The sequence below is a fragment of the Girardinichthys multiradiatus genome, chromosome 13 (assembly GCF_021462225.1).
Source record: "Girardinichthys multiradiatus isolate DD_20200921_A chromosome 13, DD_fGirMul_XY1, whole genome shotgun sequence".
Classification (NCBI taxonomy): Eukaryota; Metazoa; Chordata; class Actinopteri; order Cyprinodontiformes; family Goodeidae; genus Girardinichthys; species Girardinichthys multiradiatus.
The window spans coordinates 16,166,224-16,193,711 of record NC_061806.1 but is presented as its reverse complement, the minus strand read 5'-3'; the positions used below and the strand labels follow the sequence as shown (position 1 = coordinate 16,193,711).

The 27,488-nt window shown below is 41.1% G+C and overlaps 1 protein-coding gene across 1 annotated transcript in view; it reads left to right on the top strand.

Annotated features, from left to right (window-relative positions):
* angpt2b (angiopoietin 2b) overlaps window positions 1–27,129 on the top strand; it is a 54,227-nt gene extending 27,098 nt beyond the window's left edge. Inside the window, exons 5-9 of the mRNA XM_047383303.1 lie at window positions 132–256; window positions 8,752–8,853; window positions 18,899–19,065; window positions 26,144–26,274; window positions 26,519–27,129. Coding sequence (XP_047239259.1) covers window positions 132–256; window positions 8,752–8,853; window positions 18,899–19,065; window positions 26,144–26,274; window positions 26,519–26,682 — 689 coding nt within the window. The 3' untranslated portion in view covers window positions 26,683–27,129. The remainder of the gene's footprint in view (window positions 1–131; window positions 257–8,751; window positions 8,854–18,898; window positions 19,066–26,143; window positions 26,275–26,518) is intronic.
* The last annotated feature ends 359 nt before the right edge of the window (window positions 27,130–27,488 follow it).

The window sequence follows — 27,488 nt, the reverse complement described above, 5'->3', positions numbered from 1 at the left end:
TTCCGATTTGAAATACACTCAGCAGACTTCAACTGCTTTAGGCAGTCAGATCATACACTGTATTCCATGCGAGTCTGTGTGTAAAGCCTTAAGTTATCATTCTGTCAACATGTGCTTCTGTGTTTCTGCAGAAATCTCCAATATGCCCAAGATGGAAAGACGTACTTTCAGGGACTGTGCAGAGATTCTGAGGTCAGGAGTGAAGGAGAGCGGATTATACAACATACACCTGCACAACTCCACCCAGGATGTAAAGGTAGAAATGCTTTCATCCTGTAAGCATTAAACTGTTTTATACAACCTTCACCTGATATGCATTTAGATTTTCTCATCTATACTGCCTACCAGTATAGTTGAAGTCTCCCCGTCGAAATCCACAGGAGAAGTGGACCCCCCCATTATACCCCCATCCCCCCAAACCCAGACCCATACCGACACCCCCGGTAAACCCCCCTCACCCCAGACCCCGACCCAGACCACACAGAACTCTCCCATCTCCCCACTGAGCCCGCTTTTTGCTTTACTGGATTCTGATAACATGAAAGGAGCTCTTAAAATCAGGACCCAAATGGCTCTGACATCTTCTCCATTCAACACCCCCCGTGGCCTAGGCCCTGCTACTAAACCAACATCTTCCAAATGCCGCAGACCTCCACAACCTCCTAATCTATCTCCTCCTAATCAGGACCTTCAAATCACTTCTCTGTGATACAGTCTGGGCCCCAGTGGTAACTCTTTCAGAAATTAGCATGTCCAGGAAAAACTTGGGCCCCTAATAGGAGGTAGTTGTAAAATCTCTGTGCTTATACGTGACAGAAAGAACAAAGCCAAAAGGATAAGAGACAGTAATAAACAATCAACAAAAGCCATAAACTGTCAGGTACAACCAGACACAGAGTTAATATCAGCAACTAAGTCATATAAACTGGCTTTACTGAACATTAGATCTCTGTCAGGAAAATCATTTTTAATCAATGACTTCATTACTGACCACGATCTTGATGTTATGTTTTTAACAGAAACATGGTTACATGAATTTAATGAAGCTCCCATTCTGATAGAGGCGACGCCTCCGAACTACAATTTTCTTTGTGAGAGCAGACAGCAAAGAAAAGTTGGGGGGTGACCACTTTGTTTAAAGATTTATTAGAGTGTAAAAAAGTATTTCTGGGCAAATTTGACTCTTTTGAATATTTGGCTCTCCAGGTAAAGAGCACGTTCCGAACCATGTTCTTGAATATTTACAGGCCTCCTAAGTCCAAAACAAACTTTATCAGTGATTTTAATGAGTTTTTATCTGTGATATGTGTTGACTATGACTGTTTAATTATTGTGGGAGACTTCAACATTCACATGGACAATCCTGAAGAAAGAAGTCCAATAGATCTATGTGACACTCTTAGAAATTTTGGTTTGACTCAACATGTTAAACAGCAAACGCACAAACAGGGACATATTTTGGACTTGATCATCACTAAGGGTCTAAACATTTCCAAGGTTTCTGTAACTGATGTTGCCCTATCTGACCACTTTTCTGTTATTTTTGAAAGCATCATCTGCAATGACTCAGTTTGCCAAAGAGACACGATAAGAAAACGCATCTTTAAAGGACGGTGCTGCTGAAACCTTTAACCAGATTTACTCTTCTACCTCTACTTTGCCTTAGATGAGCTGGTAGATAACTTTCATTCTAAAATCTCGGACATCATTGATTCAATTGCTCCAATTAAAGTGAAAGTCATTTCTGGGAAGAAAATGTCTCCATGGAGAAGTGCTCCACCAGTCAGAAGTAAAAAAAAGGAGTGACAAAAAGCTGAACGCAGGTGGCGAAAGACTGGACTCCAGGTTCACTATATTATCTATAAAGAGAGACTATACAAATATAACCTACAACTGAAAAATGCAAGGGAATTCTTCTTTTCTGAGATTATCAGCAAAAACATTAACAATGCTCGTGCATTATTAGCCACGGTCAACAGGTTAACAAACCCTCCTGTAACTGTAGCATCTGAACTCCACTCTACAATGAATTTGCTAAATTCTTCACTGAACAAACCCAAAAGATCAGAGGGGCAGTCAGCACACCCACATCAACTCCAGTACCAATGTTGTCTCCAACTAGAACTGATTTTGACAAAATGTCCCAATTTCACCAAATAAACTGCAAAATCTTAGAAGAAATTGTACAGCAACTAAGCTCTTCTTCCTGCTGTCTCGATCTTTTACCCACAGCTTTCCTTAAGAAAGCTTTGCCTGTAATAACATCTGATTTAACACAGATAATAAACACGTCCCTTTTGTCAGGTGTTTTCCCCCAGGCCCTAATAACAGCAATAATCAAACCTCTATTGAAAAAGAGCAACTTGGACAAGCTGCTACTACAGAACTACAGGCCTATATCAAACCTCCCTTTCATCAGTAAGATTATTGAAAAAGCTGTGTTTCAGCAGTCAAACAACTTCCTAACAACGACCAACCATGTCTTCTAGTCAGGCTCACCACAGTACAGAGACTGCTCTTGTCAAGGTGTTCAATGACATCCGTATAAATGCAGACTGTGGAAGAACCACAGTGCTGGTATTATTGGACCTTAGTGCAGCATTCGACACTGTTGATCACTCCATTTTATTAGAGCACCTGGAAAACTGGATCGGCCTTTCTGGTACAGCACTCAACTGGTTTAAATCCTACTTGAAGGACAGGGACTTTTTTGTGTCAGTAGGTAACTTTACATCAGAGAGCACAAAAATCACATGTGGCGTTCCCCAAGGGTCCATCTTTGGGCCCCTCCTATTCAATATCTACATGCTTCCCCTAACTCAGATTTTAATGAACAACAACGTAAGTTATCATAACTATGCAGACGACACACAGCTATACGTTACGATGTCACCAGGTGACCATGAACCCATTCAAGCGCTGGGTAAATGCTTAGAAGAAATCAATGCATGGATGGGCCTAAATTTTCTTCAGCTGAATCAAAACAAAACTGAAGTAATAATCTTGGACCAAAGGAAGAGCGTTTAAAAGTTAGCACACAGCTTCAGTTACTACAGCTAGAAACCACCAGTCAGGCTTGAAACCTGGGTGTAGTGATGGACTCAGACCTGAACCTTCAGAGGCACATAAATGTAGTAACAAGGTCAGCCTTCTATCACCTAAAGAACATCTCCAGGTTTAAAGGACTACTGTCTCAGCAGGACCTTGAAAAACTAATTTATGCGTTCATGTTTAGTAGAATTGATTACTGCAACGGTGTCTTCACAGGCCTGCCTAAAAAGTCGATCAGACAGCTGCAGTTGATCCAGATTGCTGCTGCCCGTGTCCTCACTAGAACTAAGAAAGTGGAGCACATCACCCCGGTTCTAAAGTCCTTACACTGGCTCCCTGCAGCTCAGAGAATAGAGTTTAAAATACTTCTGTTTGTCTATAAATCACTGAATGGCTTAGCACCAAAATACATGTTGTCAGTGTATCAACCAGCCAGACCTCTCAGGTCATCTCGCTCAAATCTACTCTGCGTACCCAAAACCAGAACCAAACATGGAGAAGCCGCTTTTAGTTCTTATGCTCCACTAATCTGGAACAAACTCCCAGAAAACTGTAAAAGCGCCGAAACCCTAAGTTGCTTTAAATCAAGATTAAAAACTTATTTGTTTATAGTGGCCTTTGACTGTGCCATTTAGGCATAATTAGTTGTGTTTTCAGTCCAATTTTCCTTTCATTTTCTTGTCCATCATTCTTTTCTCTTTATTTTATTTTAGTTTTTTAAATTACCTCTGTTGTTTGATTTTATCATTTGATTTGTTTTTTCTGTGTCTGTATCTGTGTTTATTTGCTTTGTGATTGTATTGTAATTGTATGTACAGCGCTTTGAGTGTCTCGTTGCTGAAAAGCGCTATATAAATAAACTTACCTACCTTACCTTACCTTATCAAAACTAGTCAAAACTAGTCATACCCTTTGATTTTGTGACATTCAATCACACACCTATATTTTTGGTCATTTTACATGGACCAACACATGGACTAAGTGGAGCCTAATTGTAAAGTTGAATTAAAAGGAGACATGGTTACAAATGTTTTACAAATACAAATGTGGCATGTACTTGGATTCAGCCCACTTAACATTTATCCACCTTAACAGAATCTAGTGTAATCAGCTGTCCTTGGAATAATCTGTTGAATTGACATTTATTAGTTATGTCTAACCTTTATAGAAGAGTGGCCAGATGAAAGTCACTGTTGAAAGAAAGCAATAAGGAGTCAGTTCACTAGACATTCTGGCCTACATGGAAAACACTCTGTGGCAGATAACTAAAGTATTGTTTTTTTAAGGGCCTATATAAAGAAAAACTAAAATAAACAAAGGAATATAGAACAAAACCATTAATAAATATTCTAAGATTCATCACTGTTGCCACAAGTCAAGACAATGTTACAAATGAGAGTCCATAGCAACATATAAGAATGTGTGACAGATGCATCTCTGTCTAAATCATTGATGGAAATGATGCACAAAGAATTCATTATCTGCATTGTTTAGAAAGGTCTGATTTGTCTCTTCAGTCTGACTGTGCCTTGTTTGGAGAAACCTTGTAAGTGACAACCAAGAACACATGGCTGCAGGGATAAAGAAGTTCAAAGTCATTGACCTTTTTCTGCAAATATCACCAGACTAACAGTGACATGAAACTTTATCAGAGGACTTGTCCTTTTGCCTCTCAGTTTACAGTTCTGAAACCAGTTTTATTTTCTATATTAACTTCACAGGCCAGTGAGCCACACACACACACACACACACACACACACACACACACACACACATTGTATAGTGGGATTCGACAGGGTATCAATAAATCCTGGAAGGAAAAAAAAATACCATGATTTCAAGGTAATTTGCTGAGGCTTTGGTGCCGAGGTAGCTAGAGATGCCATGCTGTGTTACAAAGAGCAAAAATAATAAGCAACAAGAGTTTTACGCCCTGCTGGCGACATGGGCAAGTAGTATGTGCTGCTGAATGCAAAGTCAGAGAAGCCGAGGTGCCTCCTTTGATCTGAAGGAACATGCTTGTGCTTAGTCAACCATGGCATCCAGCAGCAGACTATCATTTCAGTAAATCACATCCACCAGTCATGGACTGTTTTCTCTCTCTAAGAGCTTAACAGGAGGAAAAACAAACACAGAGAAAAATAAATAATAATAGTCATGAAACAGCTGTTTGCTATGCATTGCTTTTAGTCTAGTTTACTGTTGGCACCATCTCTTTCTGCATGTGTTTTTTCCCCAGTTCCTGTTCCTCATTTCCTGTGGGCAACCAGGTGTTAGGCACTAGTGCCTTGTGTTTCCTGCCAACTGGGGCCAATGTGAGTTTCCACCGATACAAGTTAGCAACCCGACCCCCTCAACCACCCTCCCTAAATTAAGGCTGCTTTCAATCTATGCCAATTTCAATTTCATTCCAGGTCCAGTGTGCCTGGCAAGGTGGGTGGCTCTATAAAATGAGGCAAAAACAAATTGGCCTATTTTCTAAGCAGTGAGCTTTTTTACCAAAACCAAAGGAATTATGAATAAAGCATTTCATTATCATTTCTTTTTATCAAATGAATAGTTCTCTATCTGTTCATTTTTCTAACCCACTTTCAAGAGCATCTCAATAAATGAGAATATCATCAAAAAACTAATATGTTTAGTAATTCACTTTAAATAATATTTGTTATAGATGATAAACACAAAGTCGTGTATTTTAAGCCTTTATGACTGACAACACGTGTAAAAAAAAGAGTCGTTTTTAATACAAAAATTTTACGTTCTTCCCATCACAATCATGGGACTGCTGACTTGACAGTTGTTCAGCAGGCACTTACGCAATCCACAAAAAGGATAAGTCATAATGCATCATTGCTAAAGAATCTGGCTGCTCACAAGATGCTTTATTCAGGCATATTAATCAAAATGTGAAAGTTGAGTGGAAGGAAAAACAATTAATTGTTCTCAAAAACTAAAGGGTAAAACTGCTGGGAAGTCTACATATTTTTTCCCACTGCTGCATTTGTCTGTGTAGTAACTATGCCCATTTAGTATTTCTGAACAATCACATATTTTGCTGGATGCAACTCAAGACTATAGTTCTGCACAGAAAATGCAAGAACTTTCAAAGCAGGGCTGCTAGAAGATTATGATGTCAGTCTGTCTTTACAGGCCGGAGAGAGGCCTTCAGAGTTACCTTGGGCATTCATTGCTTTCTGAAACTATCTTTGTCAGTTCACATACTCTTCATGTATGTATTTGTGCAAAAACTGTCAGGATATGAACAGCTAAACAGTGTGGTCCCTATTTAAATAATATTTTCATTATTTATTTTTTTATTATTTTTTATTTTATTTTGAAAGCCATACAAACAGAGGATTGTATTTTTGCTAATGCGGCCTGACTACTCTGATGCCAGATGCAACCCCAAATTAATTAAAAAGTGAAAAAAAAAATCAACTTTTCTTTAATGGATTGTCATCAGCATTTCAGATTCTGGAGATTGTTCGCGAGTCACCACCGCTGCTGACAGTATTCATGACCTGAAGTGACAACGCTGCACAAGAATCCAAATAAAGTGCTCAAAAACAATACAAAAAAACACTGTCCAAGTCTGTTGATTTAATTATACATGTTTAATCAAAACCGATCCAAGTGATAAAAAATATTAAATCTTTCACCCACAGGGGAAACTCACTCAGTCAAGTCATTTCCAGTACAGTGGTTGGAAGACATCCAGCTGAACACTTCAAATGTCTGAAACATGTCTAGAATTCCAAATCTGTCACTAGATGAATAAGTACAATTCATTTCTAGTTCTTCTGCCAAGAAAGATGGAAAACAGTCTGCTGTAACCCAAAACGCTAAAGCCTCTTCCTCAACCAACCACCTCCCACCCCCACTCCTGGGATATGTGAACAAACTGGGATGTTAGTTTTTCCACCCCACCTGGGTCATATCATTCTGTGACACCCCAAAATGGAGGGTTCCCCCTTTATTTTCCTCAAGCTTTTATGGAAGCCCTCAAATAACTGACAGCGTTTGGTGTGTTTTATTTCCTCATGATATTACTCTCTTCATGACATTACACTCGGTCAGTCTTCTGGTTTTGCAACCCGTGATTTTGAAAGGCCTGTCTAATCACAAATACCCTTGGCAATCAATATGCTTAAAGTGCCTTGCAAAAATATTATTCGCCCTTGAATTTCATGGTATTGTATTACTTTTTTACTGCATACAAAACGTGGTGCATAAGTGTTATGGGGAACAACAACACAGAATTTACAAATAAAAATATTGAAAATTGGGGCATTTGTATTCAGCTTTCCTTACTCTGCTACCTCCCCACAAAAAATCAGGGAAACAAATTGGCCTTGAAAGTCAGCTATAAATGAAATAAAGTCCATTAATCAGAGAAGCAGTAAAGAGTCCCATGGTAACACTGGAAAAGCTACAGCGATCCACATCTCTGGTTGGGAGTTCAGTTAACAAAAAAACGAATAGCCAGGCACCCTACAAAGAAGAACACCATTGTTGAAAGGAAGACATAAAGCCAAAAGAAGTCCCCTTTGAAATCTGCTGCAAGCCACGTAGGAAACGGCAGACATGTAGAAGAAGGTCTTCTGCTCATATGAGGCCAAAATTAAACTTCTTGGCCTATATGCAAAACCCTGTGTGTGGTGGAAAACAAAACAATGTACATCACCCTGAACACAGTATCCCAATGGCGAAACGTGTCGCAATATTATGCTGTGGGAATACTTTTCTTAAGCAGAGACTCAGGTTGGTCAAAGTTGATTTGATGACAGATAGAGTGAAATACAGTGCAATCCTTTAGGAAAATCTGTAAGATGCACTAAACATACTGCCAGAGCTACAACTGAACGGTTGAGACAAAACATATTCATGTGTTAGAATTGCCTAATTCCAGACATAAATCCAATTGTTAATCTGTGGCAAGATTTGAAAATTTAATGTGCAAAACTGGTAGAGACAAATCTCAAAAGACCTGCAGCTGCAAAGCAGCGGAAAGTGGTTCAACAAAGATTTTACTAAGGTGGGCTAAATATGAATGCATTCTACATTTTTAAAATTGCTTTTGTGAAAAAACAAATAAAACAATGTATTGTTGTTTCACTTCACAGTTATGTACTACCTTGTGTTAATCTATCAAATAACATTGTGACAATGTAAATGTGGCAATATTTGAGGGGTGTAAATTCGTTTGCATAAAACTGAATGTGTTGAAGTAGGAAAATATAAATAATCATGCTAAAAGATAAGACTAACAGTATTATGTTTTCTAGACTGCAGAAAGTTGGTTAAAAAGCTTCACTCTGTTCAGATCTGTCAAACACCAAAGAGCTGTCTGTGAAAACATTTATCTTTTAGCTGCTAAAGAGTCACACTGTACTGTTAGCAGCTGTTGGACAAAATCGGAATTACTCTCACCATCTGGTTTGAGACAGAACAGACTATGGATCAGTGTTCAGGGTCCTTAGGAAAATAGCAAAAATGATTCTGGCAAATGTGTGTGCTCAGATTTAAAAAAAAATGTCAGTTTGCATTTGTTTTTCTCTTAGTTGAGATATCAAAGCGGGACTAAAGGTGTTTATAAAGCTGGCACTCTCAAGTGTAAGCCTTTTGACATACTACTACATCTTGTTTATTCTGACAGGACTGATTGATGAGAGCTGGTTTTATCTGTCTTTTTTTTCATAGGTTTATTGTGACATGAAGACCAGAGGTGGGGGATGGACGGTGCTGCAGCATCGGATCAATGGCTCCATCGACTTCCATCGCAGCTGGAACGACTACAAAACGGTGTGTTTTCAAGACATCAAGGCTGCATCAGTATCATAAGGTCATGTGGGCCAGTGCTGCAGACCTGCACAGGAGGTTTCAATAACTGTCCATGGGTGGTTTGGCTTGAAAAGGCGTGGGAGAGTGGCTATCCTGTGATCCCAGGTGACCTGCGGTTGTTGTATTTGGCTGCCCTCATGTTCCCTACCACCCTCCATGTTATTGCACCTGCTCTCGCTCTCTCTTTCTGTGTCAACCTCCCCAACACACACTCACTCACTCACCCACATTCATCATACCCAAACACACATTTTTTCCAAAGCTGACCCACAGTAAACTATTATTTGTATCAGTCCTCAAGATTGCTAAAGTTTTCATGCAAAATGGTCTAAAGTGGGCACAAGAGACCATAAAGTAGCTCTGGTGTTTTGGCTCTGTCACACATGTTTTAACATTTATGAGTTTTGTTTTTGCCAGAGTTTAAATTATGTTTTAGATGTGATTACAAATCCTTTTTAAATGAAAAATGTGTTATTTTTGCTCAAGGAAAACAATGAAAAAGCAGCATGCAATCCTCTCTGACTGTTAAATTACTCACAGAACAAATAGGCAATGCAGGTTTAGTGGTTTTCACTGAATGTGGTGTTATGTCTCTGATTTGCACTGAGAAATGAACTGTGATTGTGGATACAAACACAAAGAGTGACACTCACGAAAAAGTTTTAAAAAAACGACTTGAAAACCTCTTTCAAGGACAATATTTTTATAAGCGGATGATAAACATTTCACTCCATCTGGGTGCATGGGAGCACAGGGGCCCCGTCGATAGCAGATAATATGCCCTAAAATGCTTTGTTGCTTCTGTCCTTACTCCATATTCTCAGAAGCTGTGGTCAGACTTTATCAAATGTTGCATCCTGGGGTTCTGGTCGGGTGATAAATGCTTCGCACCTACTTGCACTGCATCTTCTCACAGTAAGGAGAAATAACATAGAAAATGTGTGAGAGCTAGACTTGATGTTCCAAGAATTACTCCTAGTTCTATAAACGTTTAACTTTCAGAGGCAGATTTAGAATATTTTTCATTCTACATTGAAAGCCAAGCAATGCAAGTGAAAAGCGTTAATGGAAATATATCTATTAATGGAGAAAAAAATTTAAACGATTCTAGGGGTATGAAAAATTTTAATGGTCACAGTAGTAAAATGTCATTCATATTGCAATTACCTTAATGTGTTTTAGTAGGACTTCATGTGATGAGACCAACACAATATTGTATTTTATTTTAAGCATTTCTTGGGGAGAATTGTTCAAAGCGTCCAAAGACCAAAACAATATGACAAAACCTACCAAGTCATGGCCATCCACCAGAAGCAGCCAACGGGCCCATGGTAACTGTTGAGAAGTTGCAGAGATCCACAACTCAAATGACAGACTTTGCTGACAACCATTAGTTGTGTACTCCACCAATCTGGCCTTTATAAAATAGTGGCAAGAAAAGAATTGTTGAAAGACATCCATAAAAAAATACTATTAATTAACAGCAAGACTCTGTGACCTGTGAGTACCTTCAACTTGTCAAAACGTTTGGACACCACAATGTAGAAAAAGGTGCTCTGGTAAAGATTAAACTACAAAATATTGTGTGTTAGAAAATTAATACTGGACATTAACTTGAACGCAATTAAATGTAGTGGTGGCAGCATCATAATGTGGGGATGCTTTTCTTCAGCAGGAACAGCAATGATGGTCAGAGTTGATGAGAAGGATAGATAGAACTAAATACATAGCCAATGCTGGAAGAAACCCTGTTAGAGACGAAACTCACTTTGGATTGGTGTTCTATTACACAGCGAATCTGTTTTGTATGAACCTATTAGTTAATTGCTGGATTTCCTTGGTATGTTTAGGGTACTTGTTGAGCTAGCACTTTTTCTTTAGCAGGTACAATGTCAACCAGGTGCCAGGAAATGAAAAAGTAGAGGTGATAAAAATCTACTCATTTTAATTTAACATACTAACAAAACATATTAAATTTCTCAACAAGAAAAAAAAAATCAAATAATAAAACTAACAGCCTGAGAATCAAAAACCAGAAGAATATGCAGGCCTACTCTAATTGTCTTCCAGAACGAATGCAATTTGAGCGTCAGGGGCGTCTGGTTTTCATGCAACGTCTATCAACAAAGCGCGGTGCGTCAACCAATCAGAGAAGCTCAGCTTTGTAACATAGTGATATATTTTATCATGGGAGAGAAGGGCCACTTTACTATGCACTAATCATAAACCACGCCTGAAGGCTGAAAAAGAAAAAGGACACATCTGCTTTCTCAATTACACGCAGGCAGAGCACTGTATTTCCTAAACCAGCTCATCACACATAAAATCAGCTGTTCAGATTCACATACATTTCCCTCAAAACAAGCAAAATAATACCACCACGACCATGAAACAGAGTGTTTTATTCTGACATTTATTGATGGTCCTTAACCGCGAATGAGCGTCTGCAGGAAGAGGCAGCAGGCAGAGAGTAGCTGCCCGTAATCATACTGTCTGCCTCGGATCAAACGGGAGGAAGTCCGTGGAGTACAAATATCCAATCCAAATCTAACTTTACCATGGTCAAAAGTCCGCATTTATGCACTTTAAAGTCTGTGTCCGTATTATTGCCATGGCTGAGACAAAAACTTCTTCATAAGGCAAACTCTGGAGCTTCACCAATCGAAACAGTGGCGTCTCTCCTCGCTGCTTCTCCTGCCACCCCCACCTGAGTGGAGCGAAGCCACAGCTCCTAAAACGAGCCAGTGGAGAAGGTCACTCTCTCGATTGCATCTGCCATTGTACACAAGAGAGCGGCAAAGGAAACGTGCGTCTGTCCACACGCGCCTCTTTAGCGTTTTTAGCATGCGTTTAGAGCATCTGACATCAAAGTGCACAAGCGTCCAACTTGAGGCGTTGGACGCCCTTTTGACGATCGAATCGTGTTCGGTCCATAATAATACTAAAATGTTGGCAATGACCAGGTGAGATGGGGGACCTCAACAAAGCCCAAGCAAGGCAAAAAACTATATATAACTATATATAACACAATATGCTCAAAATATGTCAATTTCAACATTTACAATGGGAGAATGTCAGGGTGGTTTCTGGGCTTTGTTAACAAGGCTGGTGGCAGATGGGAAAAAACTGTTCTTGTGGCGTGAGGTTTTGGTCCGGATGGACCGCAGCCTCCTGCCAGAGGGGAGAGTCTCAAAGAGTCTGTGACCGGGGTGGGAGGGATCAGCCAGAATCTTCCCTGCCCGCTTCAGGGTCCTGGAGGTGTACAGTTCCTGGAGCGACAGTAGACTGCAGCCAATCACCTTCTCAGCAGACTGAATGACACGCTGCAGCCTGCCCTTATCCTTGGCTGTAGCAGCGGCGTACCAGATGGTGATGGAGGAGGTGAGGATGGACTCAATGATGGCTGTGTAGAAGTGCACCATCATAGTCTTTGGCAGGTTGAATTTCTTCAGCTGCCGCAGGAAGAACATCCTCTGTTGGGCTTTCTTGATGAGGGAGCTGATGTTTGGCTCCCACTTGAGATCCTGGGAGATGATGGTTCCCAGGAAGCGGAAAGATTCCAAAGTGTCAATTGTGGAGTCACAGAGGGTGATGGGGGCAGGTGGGGCTGGGTTCTGTCTGAAGTCCACAACCATCTCCACTGTCTTTAGAGTGTTGAGCTCAAGGTTGTTCTGGCTGCACCAGTCCAACAGATGGTCCACCTCCCATCTGTACGCGGACTCGTCACCATCAGAGATGAGTCCGATCAGGGTGGTGTCGTCCGCAAACTTCAGAAGCTTGACAGACTGGTGACTGGAGGTGCAGCTGTTGGTGTACAGGGAGAAGAGCAGAGGAGAGAGAACACAGCCTTGGGGGGAACCGGTGCTGATGGTCAGGGATTCAGAGACGTGCTTCCCCAGCCTCACGCGCTGCTTCCTGTCAGACAGGAAGTCAGTGATCCACCTGCAGGTGGAGTCGGGCACACTCAGCTGGGAGAGCTTCTCCTGTAGCAGAACTGGAATGATGGTGTTGAAGGCAGGGCTGAAATCCACAAACAGGATCCTGGCATAGGTTCCTGTGGAGTCCAGGTGCCGGAGGATGAAGTGAAGGGCTATGTTGACTGCATCATCTACAGACCTATTGGCTCTGTAGGGGGGTCCAGGAGGGGGTCGGTGATGTCTTTTAGGTGTGAGAGCACAAGGCGCTCAAAGGACTTCATCACCACAGAGGTCAGGGCGACGGGTCTGAAGTCATTAAGCCCTGTGGTCCTGGGCTTCTTGGGGACAGGGACGATGGTGGAGGACTTGAAGCAGGCTGGCACATGACATGTCTCCAGTGAGGTGTTAAAAATGTCTGTGAAGACTGGAGACAGCTGGTCAGCGCAGTGCTTCAGGCTGGCTGGTGAAACAGAATCCGGACCAGCAGCTTTCCGGGGGTTCTGTCTCCTGAAGAGTTTGTTTACGTCCCTCTCCTGGATGGAAAGAGCCGTCCTCGGCGTGGGTAGGGGGCTGGTGGGGGGGAACTTCAGGGTGGGGGTTGGAGGTGCCAAGGCCCCTCTTGAGGTTGGAGAGATGGGGGTGGTGGATTGTGGCTGCAGCTGTTGGGCGGCGTCGTGGGGGGACGTTGCAGGACTGTCCCTTTGTCTTTCAAAGCGGCAGTAGAACTTGTTCAGGTCGTTGGCGAGGCGTCGGTGGTTGATGGAGTGGGGGGCTTTCGGCTTGTAGTTGGTGATTTGCTTGAGCCCTTTCCAGACAGACGCAGAGTCGTTGGCTGAGAACTGGTTTTGGAGCTTCTCAGAGTACAGTCGTTTGGCCTCTTTCACTGCCTTGCCAAACTTGTACTTTGCCTCTCTGTATATGTCTTTGTCCCCACTCCTGAAGGCCTCTTCCTTATCCAGTCTTAACCTTCTGAGTTTAGCTGTGAACCAGGGTTTGTCGTTGTTGTAACTCACCCTGGTGCATGATGGTACACAGCTGTCCTCACAGAAGCTGATGTAGGAAGTCACAGCCTCTGTGTACTCGTCCAGACTGTTGGTAGTAGTCCTGAACACATCCCAGTCTGTACAGCCTAAACACGCCTGGAGATTCTCCACAGCCTCACTGCTCCACTTCCTTGTCGTCCTCACAACAGGTTTGCAGAGCTTTAGTTTCTGCCTGTATGCAGGAATCAGGTGGACCATGATGTGGTCGGATTGGCCCAGTGCAGCACGTGGGACGGCGTGATAAGCGTCTCTGATGGTGGTGTAACAGTGATCCAGAATGTTGTCCTCTCTGGTCGGACATTTTATAAACTGTCTATATTTGGGGAGTTCGTGGGTGAGATTACCTTTGTTAAAGTCACCAACGACGATTACTAAGGAGTCCGGGTTGGTCCGCTCCACACTCAGTATCTGGTCGGCGAGCATGCGCTGTGCGACCTGCACGTTAGCTTGCGGCAGGATGTAAACACCGACCAGGATGAACGAAGCGAACTCACGGGGGGAATAGAAAGGCTTACAGTTTATGATGAAGGCTTCCAGGTCTGGAGAACAGTGCTGCTGAATCACTGTCACGTCGTTGCACCAACCACTGTTGAGGTAAAAACAGATTCCTCCACCTTTTGCTTTGCCAGAGAGTTCCGTGTCTCTGTCCGCTCTGTAGAGCTGGAATCCTGCCAGCTGCAGCGCAGAGTCCGGTATTAATCCACACAGCCACGTCTCCGTGAAGCACAAAACTGCCGATGAATAAAAGTCCCTGTTTTTCCCCAACAGCAGTTGTAGTTCGTCAATTTTGTTGGGAAGTGAGCGCACGTTAGAGAGAAATATTCCAGGTAACGGTGTTCGTAGTCCACGCTGGCGAAGACATACCAGCACCCCAGCCCGTTTCCCTCTCTTCCGGCGTTTCACCGCGTGAACAAAGGTGAGCGCACCTTTGACCAGAATGTCCAGAAATTCCAGAGCAGTAGGCAGAAAAGTTGGAAATAACTCCTCTGGTATAGTAGCCCTGATGTTCATGAGTTCCTCTCTGGTGAGAGAGCTCCGGGTACCATCACAGAAGACCGTTTTAAAGCAAAAAACAAAACAAAACAATGCGCACCAACACACCGAGGCGACCATCTGCGGCGCCATCTTGGTTATGGTTGTCATTATTGTTAATAGTGTCTGTGGAGCTGCCACCGGAAGTGATGCCAATTCTGATTATTGGCAGACGGGATGTCATTGTTGTTATAGCCTGTTACCTTTACATAATGATTTCATTATTGATTATTATGGAATAAACAGCTTCAGACCCATAACATAAGGATATTGTATTTACTTGACATGGAAAATAAATAGCACTATGTGTATGTGTGACGTGTTGAAAGGATGACGAAGATTTATTGCACAAACAGCCGGTTTATTATAGAGCACAAGCAGCTATTCTGAATTGTCACTCACAGAAAATTATAAATAAATGCTTAAAAACACGCTGGATGTCCCAGGCCATAAGGCTGCCACAAGGATGCCACCGGAACTACCAGTTCTGCCTGCCACTGCCACAAATTGAGCTCGGCCCTGCTGCAATTCAATCAATTTCTCGGCACGTTTGCAATGTAATGCAATGCAGACGTGCATAGCACCCCCTACCGAACAAGATGGGTAGCTCGATCAGCAGGGAGCTGAGGAAGAGCGGCTGCTGACGTCACTCTGCTACGCCCGGCGCTCGGAATGCTTTTTCGTTTTCGAGTTCTGGGCAGTACTTTGCGGGCAGATCACGAAAACGAAAAAGCAATTTCTGCTTTGTTTTCTTTTTGGTTATGGCATAAAATGTGCAGTCGTGAAGAAGCAAATGCAAATAGGATGATTGATTACTAATTTTATTTATGGGTCAAATAATGCAGCCACATTCTTAAAATGAAAAAGCATTTCTGGAAATGCTTTTTCATTTTCAAATTTTACATTTCAAATTGAATTTTGGTATCTATTTGCTGGGGTACATTTTGAAAAATAAATCTCAAATGTCTTTTTCTTTTTCATTTTAATTAAGTGAAAGAATGAGCAGTCTTGAAGAAGAAAATTAAAATGCAAATAGGATTATTGATTACTAATTTCATTTATGAGTCAAACAATGCAGCCACACTCTTAAAATGAAAAAGCATTTCTGAAAATGCTTTTTCATTTGAAATATGGTAACGATTTGCTTCCATATAGTGACACTAATTCTAACATGTATTTCCTTTTTTGTAAAAAAACTGTATAGAATAATATTTACATAAATATTGTTATTTCTCTTTTATATTTATAAAAACAAACAAAAAACAAGAATCCTCATTAAGAGCAAAGTGGAATTGAAGCCAGTTTCCTCATTTATGTGCAAAAACATGGCAAATGAAGTTGATTCTGATTCTGTATAGCCATATCACTGTTTAATAAGGTTCTGGAGAATTTCATTACACTTTTATTAATTTATTGATGTAATTGTTTTTTTTCTTTGGCAAAAGTGGCCTTTATTTTGAAAGTTGATTGACAGAAAATGGGGTTGAGAGAGAGAGGGGAAGACATGAAGCAAAGGTCAATGACCGGGGGTTGGAACCCATAACGGCTTCTTAAAAGACTGTAGCCTCTGTACATGGGTCACAGGCTTTACTCCTGCGTCACCACTGTGCCCCTTTTCCACTTTTATTTTCTCGATTGCTTCTGATCATTACATTTCAGCAGCCATTAACTTATTCACAGTCACCTTATTGTCCCAGAAAAGTTAATGGCAGGACTTTAACTTTGCCATGGCAACACCTTCTGTCCGTTTTGTAGCTGTTCTGCTGCTGGTTTGCGAATGGCTTTTGGAGTATTATCTTGTTGGTATGATACGTTTGTAGCCAAGCTTCACTTGTCAGACAGATGGCTCCATATTTGACAGTAAAATGCTGTGGTATACATAGGAGTTCATGTCCGACTCAGTGATTGCAAGGTGTCCAGGTCTTGTGTTCTCAAAACAAGCCTTCGGACCTCCCCTGCTGTGCTTGACAGTTGGTATGAAGTGTGAGCGCTGAAATATTATTTGACTTTAGCCAAATGCACTCTAGCAAGACGTCTCCACTTTTGGCTCATCTGTCCAAATTACATTCTTCCAGAAGTCTTGTGGTTTGCTCAAATGTAACCTTGCAAATATAGGCTGTGCAACTTTTTTTTTTTTTTTTTCAAACAGATCTGACTTTCTGCTGGCAACCTTTCGAATCAAGCAGTACTTGTTCTTTTTTTCAGCACACTTTTATGCCTGCAGAGTCCTGTAGAGGCTAAAATGTGGCGTTTGGGCTTTTAACATTTATTTGACCGTGATGTAATTTTGGTAGAATCCCCACTCCCTGTGTCGACTTTTTTAATATTTTCCACTTTTTTTCCCACTTTAATAATTCTCATTGTGCTATTTGTTTTATTTCAAGTCAGCAAAAGTTGCTTCTCAAAGATCACATGTGTTGTGGTTTTTCACCCTGGCGCACCTAAACGATTCAGTTCATCAAACAAGACAAAAATGTCTGCTTTTTCAACATCTGACACATTTTCATTACTGAAGGGTATTTCCTTTGCAGCACATGAATGCGACTTATTCTCCTGTGTCTTGTAGAGGCAGGAAGGGTTGTCTACTGTTGCCTACTGTCTACTGGTGAAAGATTGTTTTTTTTGTTATTTGGTCAACAATTATATAGATTGCTCCTATTTATTTCACCACCACTGTTACACAAGAGTCGCACTAATTATCCGAAAATAACATCACTTAATCTTAAGCTGCACAATGCAGACATTTTGTGTACACTGAAGAAGATTCATTCACCTCGGCTTGATGAATGCTAGTACCTGAAATGGCATGGGAGTGGATTCTATCAATTTTTGATTATTCAATCACTTGGGGGCACTAAGACTGTATCTGGACTATTGAACTCTCGCCTTCAGATGATCAGTAGATCATTAGGTACAGAGATATTATATGTTTTGACATTATGTCAAAAAGTGACTGACTGTCTATGCCCAGTACCACAAAAATCGCTTCATCCCCAATATATGTACCCTATACAATACAGGGGTATTGATACAACATAAATACTTGATGTAACAGTACTTTTTGTATAACACAAAAAGTGTTTCATTTCTGTTTGTGATATCCACATTTTAGAACACTGAACAGCTGCCTAACAATTATATTTGTGAACAGTTAGGGGATCACATCACTCATCACAGTCATTTAAAACAAAATACTTTGATGTTATATTTTCATCACAAAACTAAATTAATTCCTCTGAAACTTAAAGAAAGAACTGATAAATACTCTCAACAGCTCCCGAAAATTATGAACCAATGAAGTTTAAATTGTATTAATAAATGCATTAAAATAATCCTAACAGTATTTTTGGAGAAATTCAATATTACTATAATTACTTTCCTTTGGTGTGTAAAGTTTGGAACCTGAATTTTATTTTGGATAACAGTGAAGTTGTAATAAATGAGTAGATGAAGCAATGTGGTGTTTAGTAATTAAGGTGAAGATTAGTTTTATGTTGTCTCTGGATAAAATCTTGCAATACTGGAACCAGAACCTGTAATATGATTCTTCTAATATTTGTTAGAAAACAATTGTCAATGCAAAAGCATCTGCTAGAGCGTAAAAATGTTACCTATGTTTTGTGCAATTCATTAATCATTTTTCACTTCCTTTGCCAAAAATGTGTATAACTTACATTCATGTCAATTTCCTATGTCCAAATAATGGATTATTTCTCACAGCTAGTGGTTACTTTAGCTTTTATTTTATTTAGAGGTGATTGAGATGGAGCACTGATAGGAAAAAAAGGCAACTTCATGTCACCACTGACTGACTCTGGCTTTTTGGTATGGAGTCTTTTACATCCCAAATGCAGTCAAATGTCTTAACACATCAAAATGATAGATGTGCCTGCAAGAAGTGAGCTCCATTTTCATAGTAACTCCAAAAATATTTGGCAGACAGCAGGAAAAACGATTCCCTTTGTAGAATATTTTCTTCTTCTATTGTTTTCATTGTCTTTGCATTGAATCCAGGGCTTTGGAGTGCCATCAGGGGAACACTGGCTGGGAAACGATATCATTCACAAGCTGACCAGTTCGCAGGAATACAGTCTGCACATCCAGCTCCGAGACAGAGAGGGGAACGAAGCCTTTTCACAGTATGATCACTTCTACATAGATGATGAAGACAACAACTACAGGTAATATTACAAAATCATTTATTTATTTTTTTTTTTTAAACATACATTTTTCTTTTAGAAGAGATTTTTTTTCCTTAGACTTAGCATAAATTCAATTCAAAATTAACATTTTATCAGACAGAGTATACAAGAAAACCAAAATGACTTGCAAACATATTTAAACCAACTTGTCACGGTTCTGTCATGGTTTACTTGGAATTGGACCCCAGAATGCAGATGAGCAGGCAGCGTAATAGTCAGTGAAAAAAGAAAAAAAAGGTTTAATAACAAAAACTCACACTCAGCAGGAGGCAGGAACAAAACAAACGGGCAGGCAAGACAGGCATGATAAAAAAAAAAACAAGACTTGGTTAGAGAACTAGACATGAGCGCTAGACATGAGCATGAGAGTGAAAGATGTTTCCGCAAAGACAAACAGAGCAGGTGTGAATATATCGAGTGAAAACCAAAACAAAAACAGAGTTCAGGCGGGCGACCAGGAGGTCGTCCCCAGCAGGCACAGAGTTCAGGCGGGCGACCAGGAGGTTGTCCTCAGCAGGCCCAGAGTTCAGGCGGGCAACCAGGAGGTCGTCCCCAGCAGGCACAGAGTTCCAGCAGGCGACCAGACCTGCACCACAGAGTTCCGGGCAGTCGGCGGCGAAGCCGTGGCAGCCTGCGACAGGAACCTGCAGGTAGGTCAGGAGGCCGACAGAGGAGAGTAGAGGCCCCCCCAAAAACTCTGTGGAACCCCAGAGGCGTGGAGCCTGACGAACCCTCAGAGGCTGAAGCAGAGCCTGGCGAACTCTCAGCTCTGGGTTCAAAAGCCAGAACGACGACAAAACGTTCCTTAAACTCCTGCAGAATAGGAACAGGAGCTGAGGCGTCGACGGGATTCTCCGTGACGTGAGCAGGAGCTGAGGCGTCGTCCGGACCCTCAGTGACGTGTGCAAGAGCTGAGGCGTCGACCAGACCCTCAGTGACCTGAGCAGGAGCTGAGGCGTCGGCGGAACCCTCAGTGACGTGTGAAAGAGCTGAGGCGTCGGCGGGACCCTCAGTGACGTGTGCAAGAGCTGAGGCGTCGGCGGGACCCTCAGTGACGTGTGCAAGAGCTGAGGCATCGGCGGGACCCTCAGTGACGTGTGCGAGAGCTGAGGCATCGGCGGGACCCTCAGTGACGTGAGTAGGAGCTCAGGCGTCACCAAGACCCTCAGTGGCGTGAGCAGAGGCGCCGCCGGGGCCCCCTATGACTTGAGCCGGGGCGTCCCTCTTACGACGTCTTCTGGGCCGTGTGGAGGGGGTTGAGGCTGACTTAGGGTCAGGCTGTGGTGTGTCTGGCCTGGAGTCAGGCTGAGGCTGTGGTGTGTCAGGCTGCGGACCTGACGTGGGCTGCTCTGCAGCAGCAGCAGCTCCCTGGAGACTTGACGTGAGCTGCTCTGCAGCAGCTTCCTGGAGACTTGACGTGGGTGATGGAGGATGGCAGTAAAACAGCCTTACTGCCGCTTCATACTCCATCTCGATCTGCTTTATCCTCTCCATCAGCTCAGGAGAGGAATACAGAAGACCAGTCGTCCTGAGGTTCTTTATTTGGCGTGCAGTGAACCTCAAGCGCTGCTCCAGCTTGGCAGGTGTTGCCCCAGAACACCGGCCTGAAGCAAGCGCAGACGGCATGGGCAGAGGTGCAGCGAGCCTAGGAGAAAGTGCTGTGGCAGACGAAGATGCGGGCTTACTTGCTGCAGCCCTCACATCAGCTGGCAGGGAAACCACCTCCTCGCCAGGCGACCGGCTGGGAATCCCTGCATGACGGTGATTCTTGCGGCGGGAGGAAGATGACGGCTTTGTTGCCGGTACGGAAGCAGGTGGGGAACGTCGGAGCTGAGGCAGAGGGACAGAACAGCCCTCCCGAACTCTCTGGCGCTGGGCCGCCTCACGCTCCATCTGTTCCAGCAGCAGAGGAGATGGCAGAACCTCAAAATCAGTCGGCAGAAGTCTCATCGCCTCCTTCATCTACTGCTTAACCCAGCGATCCCTGGCGCTCTCCTGCCTACTGTCTGCAAGCTCTGTGTTTGGCAGAAACATTCTGTCACGGTTTACTTGGAATTGGACCCCAGAATGCAGATGAGCAGACAGCATGAAGGTAAGTGAAAAAAAAAGGTTTAATAACAAAAACTCACTTAGCAGGAGGCAGGAACAAAACAAACGGGCAGGCAAGACAGGCAATGGCATGGTCAAAAAACAAGACTTGAGCATGAGAGTGAAAGATGTTTCTGCGAAGACTAACAGAGCAGGTGTGAATATATCGAGTGAAAACCAGGTGAGAGCAAGGAGACAGATTAACTTGGACAGGTGAGCCGAATAAACTTAATTGACAGACAGAACAAAACGTGGCTGCGGCAAAAACAAAGACTCTAATAAACAAACTAGAAAAACATGAAGCTAAAGCATAACCAGTAAAGGAAAACCAAACTTGACAAAACATGAACAAGACAACAAAACTAAAGCATGACCAGGAAAATAGCAGAAGCATGATTCAAAATCTAAGAAGAAGAATAACAAAAGAACGAGTCAAAACCTTAACTGTGAAAAACATAAGAAGAAACCCGAAACCAAAAACCAAACAACCCTACATCATGACACAATTGAACAAAACGCCGGCTTATTGGGATTTACAAAGTACACAGATTAGTGCTATGGGTGAAATAATATACATATCTTTTAAAATTATTAACGAAAAAATAAATACAATTGTTTTATGAAATGGCATTCAGCCCTTCCGAGTCATCACTTTGTAGAACCACTTTTCATCTTCCGGTTAACTCTGACCACCCCCCCATGACTGCTGAAGAAAAGAATCAACATAACATAATCATTGCCACCACCATGTTTCATTGCATGGATGATGTGTACTAATTTACTAATAAGATACATTTTGGAAGCACTTGGTTGCACTAGATTATATATAGAGATACCAGAGTAAATGACACTATATTGTATACAATACAATGCATGCTTTGCATTCTATATTTTTGTCTGTAAAATATTTTGAAAAAAAGCATAATTTTATTTCATTCCACAACTATGCACTATTTGGTGCTGGCCTATTAAATAAGATTCCAACAAAATGCATTCAAGTTTGTGCTCCTCCCACCTCCATGACATATGACTTGAAGGGGGGTCATCATGGAGGTCTATTTTCACTCCTACAGGCTTTACTAAAATATTATTTAAAATGAGCAGCTAAGCAGAGGTTATGAAATGACTTGTCTCTTATCAGTTTTCTTCCCACGTCACAGCAGTTCCAGCTGCCCCTGAAATTCCCTACAGGGAGCCACATTCTCCCCCTGGAGTTGAACTGAAACACTCAGCTGTAGCTGCCACTGCCGGGATGTGACAAGTTGAACCCCCAGTAACCCTACAATCTCTAACGAGATTATGTTTGGGTGTGCTGAAGCTATTCTTCTTCTGAAAAGAAAGAAGCTGAAGTTAAATTTAATATAAAGTTTGGAACCCACCCTTGTTTAGCGAGTGTTTATGGAGGCTGATGATCTGACAGATGACAAATCATAATCATATGTAGGTGTAGGCTTTCAAAATCCTTAATAATGCAGAAAATTGCTTTTCCCTGTGTTTCTTCCTCATAATTAGCCCAATAAAAAGTGTTTCACCATTTGCTTCAGGCTACTCTGTGTGAGACAATGCACCTGAATCTGTGTAATCACTTCTCTTTGCCCGCTACATCTGAGATCACATTCTGTTTAATTCATACCAGCTTTATATGCATGCTGGAAAACGCCGGCTTGACCCTGTAGCTTTATATTTTTGCTCCCAAGCCACAGCTCTGGGTGCTCCACAGGAAGCCAGCTGGAGAAATTCCTCATTCCCAGCTGGATCCAGTGCACTCCCTGGAGCAGTGTGGAGCTTTTTACCAAGAATACTTCGCAAAATTTATACATAAATCATAGGCATGTTGGAAAACCTCTTCCTTTGAGGTTGCCAAAAATAGCTGTCCTTACAGTGAAGAAAGTGGTAGACATTCAGTTAATACAATCCTGTCTTTGTTACTATGCATAATATAATACATAAAATGACACCTACCTTATTCTACATATTTATTAGAATCGCTCTGACAATTTGTTTGGCAATCATGGCTAATAAAATTGTTTTTAAAGGGTTAAAAGAACCAGAACCCTCCATTATCCATACAGTGCTGTGAAAAAGTAGATTTTTTTTGTCACACTTTATTGTTTAAAATTTTCATATTCCATTTTCAAAATGCAATTTTCAAATGATGGTTTCATTTATTAAGGGAGAGTCATTACCTGCAAATGGAGAAAACATAGAACTGTGGTAAAACTCCCAGGAATAGCCAGTTTACCAAAATTACTCAAAGGGCATGTCAACGAATAATCCAGAAGGTCACAAAAGAGGGTGTCAGTGTTCATGATTCAACAATAAGGAGGAGACTGGGAAAAATAGTATTCATGACATGGGAAACCTCCAAGGCCAAAAGCACTTCTGATTTAAAAGAACACTACTAACATGATGATGAATGTGGTGGCGATGGTGGCAATAGTGTAATGGTGAGGAATTTTTTTTCAGGTGCTTCAGAATCTGAATAACGTCCCATAACATAGCATAACAAAGTTACAAAGTACATCAGCAAATCCACCTCTGAGTGACTTAAAAAACGGTTTTGGAGAGGCATAGTCAAAATCTCAGCTTAAATCTCTCTGATGCTGTGGAGTTACCTTAAACAATTCTGCTAAAAGGATTGGGTCAAAATTCTTCTACAATGATGTTTAAGATTTGGCAACAAACTCTTGATTGCAGCTTCTGCCACTAAGGGTAGGACAGCCAGTTTTTAGGTCTGGGGTACAGTTATTTTTCCAAACATGGCCAAGTTATTTGGATAGCCTTTTACCCTTAATAAATTAAATCATCCTTTGCATTTTGAATGTATTCACAGTGAGTTCGCACAATTGTGTGATATTTAAATCTGTTTGATGTGTGACAAAAAGTAAAAATAGAAAATGTGTAAAGGGGCAAATGGTTTTCAGAGAACTGTATATTCCAATAGGATATCCTGTAGCCTCTCATTGGAAGTGCCCAATTTCCTTCATACCATATCTATTACAAGGAAAATAAAGTTTATTTTTCGGCCCTTGACAAAACTTCCAAATCCTTTTGCTATTCCACCATCATTCCCCTACCCACTGCTGTCATTTCAAGCTCTCCTCTCGCATCCCTTCATGACATGTTGTCCTGCCCTTTGAACCTACAAATTTGAGAGGAATATTCTTCATTTAGTCATCACAGACAGCATTCCTCTGGGCAACAGGCGTGGGGGGTTGGGGGGCACAGGGGTACCAGAAAACTCAGAAGGAGTGCTTGTCTCTAACTGGAACAGCAATTCGAGGCAGCAGGACCGACCTCATCCGCTCTCTCCAAAGCAGCTCTGACTCACACTTGGGTGGACAAACAGACTCAAAGAGACACACATGCACATTCATTTAATCAGTCAATGCTTTGTAAGAGAAGAATGGCTGGAACTTGGGCAGGAACTCGTTTTCAAATTGGGCTGTTTCTCAAAGCACGGCATGGAAGGAAAATAATGAGATTTATTTTGGGTAATTTTCACACTGATGTTTAGCAACAATGTGAACCTCAGGGGAGCTTTTACCTTGTATGCCAAGATCTTTTTTGTAGATGTATTTTTCTGTATTATTGTCTTTGTGGAAGTGTTGAATTTGAATTTTTTTTTGCAGTGCAAAACAGACAGGAGTTTTATTTTTCCCCAAAATCGCACTTCTTTACTTGATTCTAAATGTTAAAAAAGCAGCAAAAAAGACAAGCATTAGATTTTCTTGTGTCCTTAAGTTTTATTTTTCCCCATGCACTGACATATCAAACAAATACATAACAATGAGATTGGTTCTAAAAACATTTAAGGTAGGTATTATCCACTCATCATTCTGTAGTACAAAATAACAACAAACTGATTGTGAGATGTTGAGTTTACTTACTGTTGCTCTAAAAATACTCACCCCTGTTAAAATACCAAGGCTTTGTAATGTAAAGAATATGCTAATTATGAATAATTTTAAAACTTTTTCATATTTACTACTATTTAATATATAGCTGAAAACTGAAAAGAAATGTAAAAAAACACCAAATGCTGCTAAATTCCTGTTGTGCAACCTTTCAAAGCATTTTTGTTATTTAATTTCAGTATTTAGGCTTATTGGGTACTCGCCTAACATCAATTATACTGAATCCAATTAACCAGAGAAAAATCTAATCTTTTCTCCATATGTCTGGACAAAGGAGTAGGACTGTGAAGTCGAACCCCTTTATTCCGAAAACGGAAAAAAAAACCAAACATTACAAAAATAATGCCATAACCAGAGTGAAAAATAATGGTGCCATCATGATCTGGAGTCACTTTTCTTCGGATGAAACTACAATGTTTCTTGAGGTAAATTCAGGTATAAAAAGTCCAAATCCCAGTTAGATTTAATCCAAAGCTTTTGAATCTCTGCTAGAAATGTTGAAAATGCATATAGATTTTAAATTTTATCATCACATGAATGACAAGTGCACAACAAAATCAACAAAAGGATGACTTGAACTGAACCTGAGGGCAAAACTGTGGGCTCACCTGAAAAGGGCTGGTAAAGACTTGAACACCTTTGAAAGGCCGAGTGGGCAGATATTACTATGTTGAAAAGCTAATAGACTCACCAAGGAAAGAATGAAAGCTGAAATTACATCAGAATGTTTTTAATCAAAATACAAGTTTCATGGTCTGCACACTAAACCAGGTTATTGCACTTTTTAAATGTTTTTTTGTGTTTTTATTTTTATTTTTTTTCACTCAAAGCATCTTAACAAGGGTGTTTAGACTTTTAAGAGCCTAACATTTAATGATTTTTTTTTTAAATGAATACTCAGCTTACAGCATTTTCCAGACAGTAGCTACTCAATGCCGTTTTCAATTTCCAACAAGTTCTCCAACATGAATTTATTGCAAATAATCAGAAGTGGATGTGCTTGTTACAAAAAATGAGCCTTTCTTTTGTGTTGCACTCTGGCTAAAATCTAGCCTTCACATCAAGGGATTCGGTGGCACTGCCGGCAAAACCAGCAGCCTCACCCACACTGGGAGCCAGTTTAGTACCAAGGACAGAGACAACGACCGCTGTACTTGCAAGTGCGCACAGCTCGCCTCGGGAGGTACGAACCGTCGATCAAATGCTGCTACTCATCTGCCCCTGTCTTAATCTGTCTCTCTTTACAACCCATCTTGTTGAACATTTTTATTCGTCCACTTGTAAATGTCCTGGGGAGCTTTTTATTTTCCCTCTGCTCCAATATAAAGTTACTGCAGACTTATAGCTATAAGGTCTTAGATTTCATTAGCTTAAATTTGACTGATTGTGACTTTCTCCTTGAACTCTCTGAAATTCTTCCTCTGCAGGATGGTGGTTTGACGCTTGTGGCCCATCCAACCTGAATGGCATATATTACCCTGTTTCATCCAATGTAGTCCGCTTTAACGGCATTAAGTGGTACTACTGGAAGGGTCCAAATCTGATGGCTACCATGACAACTATGATGGTGCGTCCTGCTAACTTCAGATGAAATGGCTTCTGCTCGATGGATCCTTCGGAAATTAACATTGCAGATAAATCTAACAACCGATGAACATGAATATGTAATTTGAAGCAAGAAGGCCTCCAATATTGACCACCATCCAGTTTGTCCATACCCTGAAAAAGAACTCACATGAGCATTTCTGAAAGGTTCATCCTTCTGTCAGCACATTGGACTTTATGGTAACAAGATGATAACTGAAAGACCTTCAATCACAATACTTCTGTTGTTTCAAACATGTCATGTTTAACTTTTATTCTCACAAATAAGTGTGATAGATTTATGAAGTAAAACAACACATTAGCAACTTAAAAGCAACTTCTTAAGGTGGAGGAAACATGGTTGGTTTTGACATTCAAACAACTTCGTTTGGTGTAAAACATAGTGTAAAAGTTGTGAAAGACTGCACAAATAAAAAAAGATACATTTGTCTAACATGCTATGAACAAAATACTATTTTGTATTTAAAAGTTTTTATACTTTTTCACTTGTGGGAAACATTTGAAACTTTGTGAAAGACTTGAGAGATGAAATATTCTGTGTGTAATGTATTGTTGTGAGCAAAACATATGGTCATGTTTATGGATTAAAAAAAGAAGAGGAACAACATTGTTAACATGAAAGAGTGCAAAAATAGAGAGGGCATTTTTGATAATGTACAAAGGTGTGGTCAAAATACATTGTCACAGTCAAGAATTAAAATACTTTCGTTACGTTTAGAAAAAACATTGAAAGCGAAAAGACTGCAAAGATAAAGATGATGCATCGTTTAAAATGTACAGTGCTATGATCAA